Consider the following 11,262-nt stretch of genomic DNA (forward strand, 5'->3'; position numbering starts at 1 on the left):
ACTGACTTGTGTTCCTGCTGGCTCTTTTTGCAGGTGCCAAACCAGCTGCTTCTGTTGACCCTTGGGCAGCACCAGCAGGATCCACAGCTCAGTCTCTGTCCAAAAATGTTGACCCTTGGGCTCCTGCTCAGCCATCTTCTACTGCAGCAAAATCTTCTGTGGATCCTTGGGGACCAGCACCTGCAAACAAACCTCTGTCTGCTTCTGGTGAGAAATGGTCTCATCCCATATCCATATTATTTGAGTAATGAAGGTGAAATCCGAATTATTTTCTTGCATTGCTTGGTTAGAAGAAGCTATGTGCTGAACAATTTGCAGAACTGGTCTGTAAAATAAACGGGAGCTGTAATAGCTAGCAGCAAAAAGAACTTCAAATGTAATTATTCTGACTTAGAGCTCTGAATTCGTGTTGCTTCTTCGTGCTCTGTCCCTTCTGCATTCTTTTATTGGTATGTGTGGATGCATGCCGAGCACTTATGACTGCTGCTGCTGTTGGGTTTTTAAATGGGTTTATCTTTAATTAGACAAGGACTTAATTTCTGGAAATGAATGATACTATAATTTTACCTTTCATCATGATAAATAGCTATGCAGATGGATGTCTCTGCAGAGGTAGATTGACAGATTGAGCAGCTCCACGCTCTGAGGAGACTTTTAGAGGTGCAAATGAAGGTTTGTTACTTCAGACTGAGGGTGTGAAAGCTATCCCTAAGCCCTTGTGTAGCACGATGCAGAAGGTGCTGATGTAATTGTCTATTCATGCTCTGTAACTAATGCAACCTTGATGAATCTTAATACCTGGTATTTTCATGTTCGCACCGTGGCTAAATGCATCCTAAATGCATTTTCTGCTAGTCATTCATCTCAGTACAGAATAAACAAAGGAATCTGAGTACTGCAAAAAGTTGTCTAATCAGCTTTTTACTGGGCAAAGGGCAATAACTGGATCATTATGAGAGTGATTTTTTTTTTTTTTTTTTTTTTTTTTAGCTATGATGGGTCTTTGTTTTTGGTAAGAAGTATTGTTGCTAAACACAATCTTCACTCATTCTCTTGGGTTTTTGTCTTTGTGCTCTTTACGGAGCTGAGTCTGTACCTTCATTTGCTTGAAATGTGTTGAAGGTTAAAACTAAATTAGAAAAACATTTTAACTAATAAAAAAAAAAAAAAGGCAAACTTTAAAGCTTTTCAGGAGTGTGATTGCTGTTCATTTAGGTGTGGTTTTTCTTCCTCCGTTCTGAGGTAAGGGTGTGTCCACATTTTGAAATGTTATGTTTTCATTGGTTGCAAACTGTGGGCAAGTTCTGGTGCTTTAGCTAACAGGGCCTTACCATCTCTCCATGGCGTAGATAACCTTTTCTATTGCATTCCTCCTCCTTTTAACTTGGGAAGCGTAAGTCAAATCATTGCTTAAGTTGTAGCAATGCTACATTTGTCTTTGGAACTGTATTCAGAAGTGTGTGTTACTTGAGGGCTGATTAACACACTTTATAGTTTAGGCTGTAAATTCGTTGCTGTTCTCTTCTTCCGCAGCAATATATGCCTGCCTATACATCTCTCTAGTGCAGACACTCCATAAAAACTCAGCACGCTAAAGGTGTGCCTTACATTGTGATTTAAAAGCACATTGCTCTGAATTAGTTGGTTAATACTGTAAGAAAAGACAGTTCTCTGATGTTATCCTTCTCCCTGGTCAAGAGTAGGAGCACTCGAGCCGATCTGAACTGCTGCCCTGGAACCTGACAGGGTGGCTTCTTGGTAACATGAATGGGTTAGAAATTCCTTTCAGTAGGATCAGCTGTGTGATGCAACTGAAGATCTGTTAATGACAGGGCTGTCTTGTTGTTTTGAACAGGAAGTACATCTTTTGACCTCTTCAGTAATTTGAATGGTACAGTTAAAGATGATTTTTCTGAATTTGACACACTTCGAACTTCCAAAAAGCCAGGTATGAATCAAATTCTTAGCATGTGGACAGTTTGGGTGATAGTCTCAGCAACAAATGTCTCTATTCTTAAATTTTATTTAAAAAAAAAAAAAAAAAAAGACTTGCACAAAGAAGATTAAAGCTGGTGATGATGCAGCAATCAAAGCTGCTTGTTAACATTTTGGCCTGTGCATGAATTTATGGGGAATGGGCCTTTTGCATTGTAAGCCATAGAATCTCACTCTGTAACCTTTCACTGCATTGACCGAGAAATTTGTTTGACTTCTAAATTTACAGTATCCAACGTGTTTGGAGTATGGCTCCTGCTCAGAGTGTCACACAGAACAATGTTAACTGAATTTCTCAAACGTGTAAATTCTAGTGTGTGACAATAGTAGGAAGGTGAGGAAATACACTTCTGAGAATGCTTTAGTTTATTTTGCATTTGGTCATTAGTCATTAAAAAAAAAACCTGCCAGACATTAACATATAAGTGCTTTGATATACTATGTACTGTCAGGATGGTTCTGCCTGAAAGAATGGTGACTAATTCAAAGCTGGGCTAGGCTGCTTTAACACAGAAGAGAAAACCTGGGTGGAATCTAGCTAGGAAGGGTGCAGCAGTGGTGTAGTGCAAGGGCAGTAGCTAAGGCTTTTGAATATCCTTTCCTTGGAAACTCTTAGTCCCATCTGTTGCAGCATAGCTGTGAGAACATTCGTCAGGGCAAATCAGGTGGCGCCTTCAGTAGAGCACTGCACTCTTGTAGCTTCTTCATACTCTTCTAAAGAACGTTTATCTGCTTGCATGCTGTAAGGGTGTAACATATACTGAAACACTTAAATCTGACTAATACAAATGTTAGATTTTAAAACATTTCTGCTGTCAGAGACTTCAGGATTTTCTTTGCTTGACTATGTAGATTAATGAGATAAGTTTTGTTTTTTCTCTGTAGATTAATGAGATAAGTTTTGTTTTTTCTCTGTGTTGTTTCAGCTGAATCAGGTTCCACTTTGCCATCTCAGCATAGCGGTACCACAAGTCCTGATCTCTTTGATTCCCAGCACTCAAGCATGACATCAGGCAAACAAAGTGCCGCTCGGAAAACCCCTGAGTCTTTTTTGGGCCCCAATGCTGCTTTGGTGAACTTGGATTCACTGGTGTCTAAGCCACCACAACCTGTTACTTCACTGAATCCATTCTTGGCACCAGGTCTGTTTCTGCATGTTCCTTCAGTTTTCAATTTTAGCTTTCCCTTCCTATAGGAAAACTCTGTATAACTCAGTCCTATTTGATTTAATGTAAGCTGGTTTGGGCTTGTTTTTCTTGCTTACTTCAGTCAACAGATCATGACTGAGAGCAGGAGGGTGAGGCATCATGGTTTCAAGGCATACTGCCGGACCCTGAAAGTGCAGAGTTTCTACTCTTGCATCCGTAGCTGATCTGCTGGCTGAGCTTTGTTCAAGCAGTTACTCTTCCACTTTTGCCCTTGTTCTCTCAAAATTATCTGTGTTAGAAGGCGGCTTTGGTTATTAAAAATGGCTGAGCTAAAGCTGGCTGATTGTCAGAACAGTTAAGATGAGAACGTGTGCCACCAGAGAATCCCTTGGGAAGGTAATAGGTAGTAGGTTCTTGTGGAAGCAGGCAGGAATTGCCCTTTTGCTTTGCTACAGCAGGCACAGTAGCACCTCTGATTGCAACCTAAGGTTCCAGATAGCAAACTCTGCAGTATAATTTAGTGGGTTGCTGGTTAGGCTGTCTTTAGGCTAGCATGATAGACCGGTTTTGATCAAAACACACTCTCAGTGTATTTTGAAAAAAATAGGCTGTTGCAGTTCTCCTGTAAATTGGCCCCTGTTAGAAGTGAGCCTGTACTTACAGCAGACTTAGATGGTGACACTAAACACGTGGAAGATGTATGTGTTTTTAAAAGCTATTCATATGCACTGAAATTTCTGTCTGATGCTGGTATGGTGAAATACTTTTAAAATGCTATTTCAGTATTTGTTTTCTTCCCTCTTCCAATGGAAAAAAATGACAGTTTATTAAACTCCTTGGGTAGGCAAAAAAGAGTAATTCTGAACAGCCTTGGCAGTGTTTAGCAAGAGGAAGTCTGTGTATCTGCCATTACCGGTTACTACAAAAAGTTTATAAAGGGTCACTGGGCCATCCAAATAACACTATACATATACGGTAAAAGGAATTTGTAGTGTTGGCAGCAGTCCAAAGAACCTCAAATGCTGGGAAAGTTATTCTCTGCTTTCTCTAGCACCGCTGTAATTCAGAAACAACTTGTTTACTTTATGAATTCTTGTCAAAACTCAGTGCCAGAAACATGTACAGCTTCTAAATGGAGTTGACTGGATGAGATCTTGAAGCAAATGCACAAATCCGCAGTAGCCAGATTGCGGTAAAGGAGTACAGAGAGCCTGCAGTTCTCTTCTGTAATGCAAATTTTAAGTAACATTTAAAAAAAATTGGTGATCTGGATGTCATGGTTAGGCATGTTCCAGGTAACCAATTTAGAACCTGTCTCTCCAGTGACTCCTACCAGAAGTGGAAACTGTTGGTCAGCGAAGGGATGTTTTGTGGCATTGATAGGTTCAAGGAAACAGACTGTACTTGTGCACCAGTGCAGACTCAGTTTGTTGAATGACGTCCACGCAGGTTTCTCCGCAGGGTGCTTTAGGGTTGGGACCGTGTGGGAATGTGCAGAAGGTGTGTTCTTTGCCAGAAAAGACAATCTCCAAAACCTTGTGTTCATGGAGGTGCGATCTCTTTCCCTCTTCCCCCTTCTTCTCTCAAAACTAGGCGCTGCCACAGCACCAACTCCAATCAACCCCTTCCAAGTGAATCAGCCTCAGCCACTCACTCTAAATCAGATGAGAGCGAGTCCTGTGATGGGAACCAGCCCTTCTTTCAGTGCTGTGCCACCAATAAGCATGGAGCCAATACCTCTGTCTTCCATGGCCCCAGTGCCTGTGGGAATGGCACCGATACCAGCTATGGGCACTGTGGCATCTATAACAAGGATGGGCCAGGGGCTGAACGTGAGCATTGCAGGATCAATGACCCAACCTCTTCACAGTACAGGAATCCCGCCGTCAGCATCCCAGTCTACAAATACAACTAACCCTTTTCTCCTATAAAGACCCAATTAAAGGAACTTTCTTTTCATAGTGTTTCCAGGCTGAAGTCTTTACAGCAAAACGAACGTGGCCTGTGTGGACTGAACGGTGTGTAAGAGACTTGGAAGTAGATTTGCGGTTTACAGTTATGATCTTTGAAGAGTTGTCTCTACTTACCAGTTAATCTAAATCTAGTCTTTGCTACAGATGGTACCTTACTTTGGCTTGTTGAGCATTATGTGAAATGTTCAGACTTTTCACCAAAGTTAGATTCTGCCCATTTTGTTACTTTGTTAATCATTTCAATACACTTTCTAGGGAGAACCTGCCATTTTAAACTCCGTTGGCTATTTTGTAGATGTCAGATGATGTGCTGGATCCTGAAATTACTATTTACCTGCATCTGTCACTTCATATGCCCATATGATAGACCTGAGATTCAGAGTGCTAGTGAATGTTTTGCACATAACTATACACAGTTCTAGACTGTTGGTTCACCCATAGTCCTTACTCTTAGAGGAGAATGATTCAGAGGGCCCAGGTGGCTGTTTTTATGCATTAAACATTGCAACGCAAAATCGCACTGCTTTCTTATCAGAGGTTTGACCGAGAAAGCAAGCTTGTCTCAAAAGGAAAAAAACAAAACAAACAAACAAACAAAAAAAACAGACAAAAAACCCCAAGAACATTCTCAAGTTGTCAAGTATAACGTGTGCTGTTGTATGCAGTGTTGAATTTGTACACTACTCTCTAAGGACTCCTGAGGAACTCTCTGTGAGTGGCATGCTGCACTCGTGCTGAGTGAGTGTCCTGCTCTGTGCTTGTCCAGTACCAGCTTCGTTTGGAAGTTATCATATGTATTTTGTTTTTATTTGACTTACAATGTGAGTTGAAAGAAAAAAGAAATACAGTGGGACAACTTTGAATTCAGTTTCACCGGGGCAAGCTTTAAAACTAATTCAGGCTTAACCTTGCTATATGCAGTTACTCTTGTATACTTTTGCACATATTTTGTTTAGTACAGTTTCATATTTGAGTTTGCAGAGTTACCTAATAGTCCTTTTTTTGCTAATTTTTATAATGTGGTTCTTATTTAACTGTCTGGTTTTGATAGATTTATCAAGTCTGGCTGAAAAATTAAGATATTGGCAAATGTCATTTTTATGGTTTTAATGCCCTCTTATTTATGGTTTTAGCTCTTTGTTTCTGTAAAGAGAGTTTAAAAGGGAAGATTAACACTAAAATATTTACTTTTAAATGAAGTATTCATAATGCAAATCAAAACAAATTCTCGTGACTAATTATTTTTAGATGAATTGAATTTGAGCATAACATGATTTAAGACTACATTAAAAAGAAAAAACACTAAAGTCGCCTTTCCCTTGATTTGTTCCCGTTTTCCGATTACCAAAATGGACAGTCGTTTAGCCTTTATGAAGATTGAAAGAGAGGCTGTTTTTTCTTGTAATACTTCTTGAGATGTTAAAAATTCTAATGTACAAACATGACTCATTAATTTTATTGACTAATTTTTCTCAATGAAAGGTGCACTCCATATTAATAACTGGTTCCATTTACAACTATTAATTGTAAGCTGAACTATACATTTTAACTTGCATGTCTGGACTCATCGGCACTAAACCACGCTCAGGTTTCAGCCAGTGTTTCTGGTGGAAACCTGGCCTTCTCAAAGATGGCAACGTTTCTGAGCTCTGCTTTCACAAGCAACGCCAATGCCCGCAGAGCATGTGGAAAGGGATGTCCCAGTGCTTGCTCCTGCCTTGAGGGCATCTCTGTGAATGAACTGATGCATCTTGGTGGCCTTTCCCTAATGAGAAGGAGGGGGAAAAACAAACAAACAAACAAACAAAGAAGCTGAAAGAAATTGCCAGAGTTGTGTGTTCTGGTGCCATGATGCTGTGTGGGACTGTGCCAGTCCAGGATCGTGTGCTGCAGGAAAGAGGGGCTGGCTAACGTGGAAGGGACTGGGTTATATCTTTTGGTGGGTAGGGGAGGCTGAAAGACTATCAAATCTAGGGTACAATCACAGATTTTAGCTGTGTAGGTCAGTGTAGCTCTATTAGTATATGGAATGCTAAATGTGTGGATGTTTCTATGCAGATTGTTCTATCCTCTTGAATACTGTTGGATTTGCAAGTAGGATTCAGAATATTTATCTGCTCTTGTTTTTATATAGGAGGAAAGAGAATTACTGTCCACACCCAGTATGTCTTTAAGAAAACAAAACAAAAAACCATTCATGTTGCCTTTCAGAGTAAGGAAAAATACTTTACTTTTTTGTTGTTGTTGAAGTTATTGAAAAGTGTAGACCAGGAAGGGTGTGATTCTTGCAGATGGGGGGAGGGGGGGGAGTGCTTTCCAATTGATCTGTGGCAAGATTTATCCTTCGTTATTTTTTCCAATTTAATTTTATCAACAGTGGAATTGAGGTCACTTGATGTTTTTCCGTTAGTCTGTCACCTGAATGCATTTGCAACAGTTAGATGGGGCATTGTCTATTCAGCCAAAAGGTTCTAACCGCATCCTCTTGTTAAACACTAGCTAACTATTTTTGGAGGCAAGACGGGGTTGATAGTAAGTATTTAAAATAATGAAGTCATCTACAGTTCAGAGTCATGATCTGTCACCATGAATTGATAAAAATGTGCTGTTGGTCTGGTAGGAAGCCCTAGCTTAATGAAACTGCTGAATGGCAAATTGTTGCTTTTACCAAGCCACTTCTGTAAGAGCTGTATTACTTTTACATTTTATATATATATATAGACATATATCGCACAATAAACCATGACAAGACACTCTGAAGAGCGATCAGCCCAGACTGTGGTGCTGTAAAGCATTAGGCTAAGGACTAACTGTGCCGAGATTCCCAGCCTGACACGGTGGTTGTGGCAGGAGCCGAGTTCAAGAGGATAAGCAGCTGTTTTGGTAAATCTGCTTCGTTCCTGGGCTGGAGACGTGCCCGTGTCTCAGGTGCCCTGCAGGCGTGGGGTGCTGTAGCAGCGACGCTGAACGGTGGTTGCTGTCCTAGCCAGGTGAAGCTTCAGTTGTGTCAAGAATGGTAAATCTCTTTTCGCGATAACTTAACTGCTCTCCAGAATAATTCTTCCTCCCTCCTCGCCCTCCAACTTCTTTTTGCATGGAGGACGTGTGCGTATCCGATAACACCTGCTCTGGCGTATTTCTCCAAATGCATTTCCCTCTTCCCCTTCTTTTCTCACTTGCAAATGTTAAAAGTGCTTTTGATTTTTAAAATGTTAGTATCCCAAAATAGCCTTACTGGTCAAATTGACCAAAGATAAAGTGTTAAATATTTTGTAAAAAAAAAAATTAAAAAAAAAAAATCTTGGCATAATTTTAAACCCAAAATAAGCTCAGTTATTTATTCAGTTTTATACTATATAGAAACTAAACTACATTGAGGGGACAGGGAAGGAAAACCATGGTGGGTTGTGGTGTTTACAGTCTTTTTGAAGTCCCGTAGCTAAGACAACTATTGTTATCCATCTTCCCTTTTGCTGTTACAGTTTCTAATGTGTACTGTATGTATTAATATTGCACAAATTGTGGAGAAATATATGGTTTATTTTTCACAGCAGAATCTCACAAGACTCGCTTCCTTTACAAGTGTTACAATTTAAATATTTACCAAACTGTTTTCATAATACTGGGAGCCGGCTGCTTTTTATGAATTTGTGCTGACTATTGACATTATTTACTGTATAAATAATTTATCATTTGTACTATTGTATCATAATGTCTGTATCTTTGTGTCATTTTTCCCAAGCGATGTCACAAATGTGATATTTAATAATGCCATCAGAACAGTGGAAAGACAAGGGGTTTGTAGGTGACTGGTCAGAATTAAAATTGTATTGCTTATATTCCAGCCGTGTTGCTTTTTCAAGACTCTGCGTAGTGTTTATAATCCCATTCAAAAAACTGTCGCTGCCATGCTTGATTTAGTTTTCAAGAAAGCTGATGGATCGGTTGAGATGATTTAAGGTTTGTGCTAAAAGTCCTAGGTGCTAGGAGAAATCTAACCGTTATTGAGAGTAATGCTTCTTGTACATTGTCAATGTGATTTCTTCGATGCATTCATCGCTTTCCTGGGGCAGGCCTGCTCTTACTATGAGAAAGGAGGGTTTCTTATAGATCACTTAAATCGGAATCAGTTGAGACCTTACTAACTCAATAAAAATGACGACTTGTGTTGCAGGTGACTGAATTGCTTCTTTAAACCACATTACCCTTTAAACAGCACTTTTGGAGAGATGACCAAGTACTGTCTCACGGAGGCTTCCATATTTGTGTGGAATAAATTAAAAAAGCAGTCTGGGGAAGGCGTGACTTTTAAAGCCATCACTCATGGAATAAGGGTTGGGGAACTGTGAGCAAACTGACTTTGGGGCTCCTCGCTTCCCGGTTTTGCGGTAGTGCAGTCTCGCCCTTCCCGCAGCATTGGCTCTGCCTCATCGATGGGGTAGCAGCGAGCCTACCTCCTGATGAGAAGTGATTTCAGCTTCTAATTCTGAATGGTTTAAATTGAAGGGTACTTCATTAGCAGGCTATTTCAAGAGCTACCTCTTCAGAGCCCTTCCAGGTTTCCTGTAGTTATGGTTTGCTGCCAATCAGACTGATAGCTAATCAAATACTTAATTTCTTAATGCTGAAACTGCAGTGGTGCTAGGGGCCTGACTATCAGAAAGGCGGCCGTGGGGGGGAAAAAGCATCTGTTTTGGTTTCACATCTGTGGTACAGAGCTGGCTGGGGGTGTTGTGCAAACCCACTGCCCCAGTAGCGCTCTGGTTTCCCTGGAGAACGAGGCCGCCTCTGGTCAGGTCTTTTGATTCATTTTGCTTCTGTGTTTGGGCCAGTAAGGAAAACAGAAAAACCTCCTTTGCCAGGGGTGGCAGCCCAGGTACCTGTTGCTTTTTGTTCCTCTTATTTTTACAGAAGCATGCTTTCTGCTCCTGTGCAGGAGGGCTCTTCTGTGCATTTGTGTTTATTGCTCCTCTGGCCGATCTTTCTTTTTCTGTGGGATCAGTACGTCTTCGCTACTTTACTCTGGCCTCTTGAAATTGCACGTTTTAAAATAAAGCTGCTCGCTGCAGGAAAGATTTAGGAAGGGCTCAAAGTGGCAACTTTTGTGATGACTCTCTAATACTCTTCAAAAGGAGCTGAGCGCTGCAGGCTGCTGCAAGCTGAGGGGGTGCTGGAGGGAGTCTGAGCTGATAACGCCTGTTGTGAGAGAGATCTGGCTGCGGCCGAGCCTTCCTCTGACCTTGGGCAAGCTGCGCTCCCCCTGTCCCGGGTTTCCTCTTCCTCTTCTCTGAAGTGAGGTGGTATTTGCCCGCTTTTGCGGAGGAAGAGGGCCATCTGGATAAAGTATTATCTAGAGGCTTGCCCTCATCCGCACCAGTGTTGCCAAAGTATTTTTGCTGAATGCGTACATTGCTGTTACCTCTTGTTTGTGCTGGGCCGAGTGGTGCAACTGCTCTTCCGCTCCTTTTCATCGAACTGTGAGAAAATGGTTTGGGCCGGCTCATGCTATGGCTTTGGCAAGACTTCTGCAACTGCCTGCAATCTACGTTTTGGAGAACCAACATGATTTATACAGCCCCTCACATTAAAAACTTCTGCCTTTTTAAAGTTAGTTGTCGTCTGCCTTTCAGGTAGTCTCCTCCCCGTCTTGTGAGCTGGGACGCAAATAAACACTGGTTTTGTAAAGATAGAAGTTTGGGAGCTCAGGATTATAAGTGGCGAAGAGCCAGGGTTGTACATGGTGGTAGCAATCCTGTCTTTTCGTGTTTTGCTGTCGATCGATTGTACCCTGTAATTGTTGAAGATTTGGGGTTTCAATGAGTGGAAGTTCGCTTTGGTGCTTCAGGCATCCCTGCCAGTTACCCATTAGGGCGGTTAATTGGCAGCAGTCTGCTGATCAATAGGGGATTGGCATCCTACCAGAACACAACCCAGCACTTCGCAGAGGTTGAAATAGTAAATTATGAATGGGGGAGCAGGAAGATACCTTGGGGGGAGACAGCGCATCCTCTGGCTTTGCTGGAGGGAGCCCGGAGCTGTACCAAACCCGGAGTGAGTAGTGGGACCCTTGGATATTTGGTAAATATATCTTTGAAGAGATTAGGGGGAAATCTATCCTTTGCCCAGTGGCTGTTTAATGTGGGGTG

The 11,262-nt window shown here is 41.4% G+C and overlaps 1 protein-coding gene across 5 annotated transcripts in view; it reads left to right on the forward strand.

Moving 5' to 3' along the window:
- EPN2 (epsin 2) overlaps positions 1-9,294 on the forward strand; it is a 47,498-nt gene extending 38,204 nt beyond the window's left edge. For 4 of the 5 annotated variants that reach the window (XM_087732853.1, XM_087732852.1, XM_087732857.1 and 1 more), the window contains 4 exons: positions 34-207; positions 1,856-1,948; positions 2,922-3,137; positions 4,737-9,294. In XM_087732853.1, coding sequence (XP_087588979.1) covers positions 34-207; positions 1,856-1,948; positions 2,922-3,137; positions 4,737-5,074 — 821 coding nt within the window. In that variant the 3' untranslated portion in view covers positions 5,075-9,294. The remainder of the gene's footprint in view (positions 1-33; positions 208-1,855; positions 1,949-2,921; positions 3,138-4,736) is intronic. The other variant, XM_087732856.1, reaches the window with a different exon arrangement.
- Positions 9,295-11,262: the final 1,968 nt, after the last annotated feature.

This window comes from Nipponia nippon, unplaced genomic scaffold (assembly GCF_047370975.1).
Source record: "Nipponia nippon isolate SJK-2023a ecotype South Korea unplaced genomic scaffold, ASM4737097v1 scaffold_5, whole genome shotgun sequence".
NCBI lineage: Eukaryota > Metazoa > Chordata > Aves > Pelecaniformes > Threskiornithidae > Nipponia > Nipponia nippon.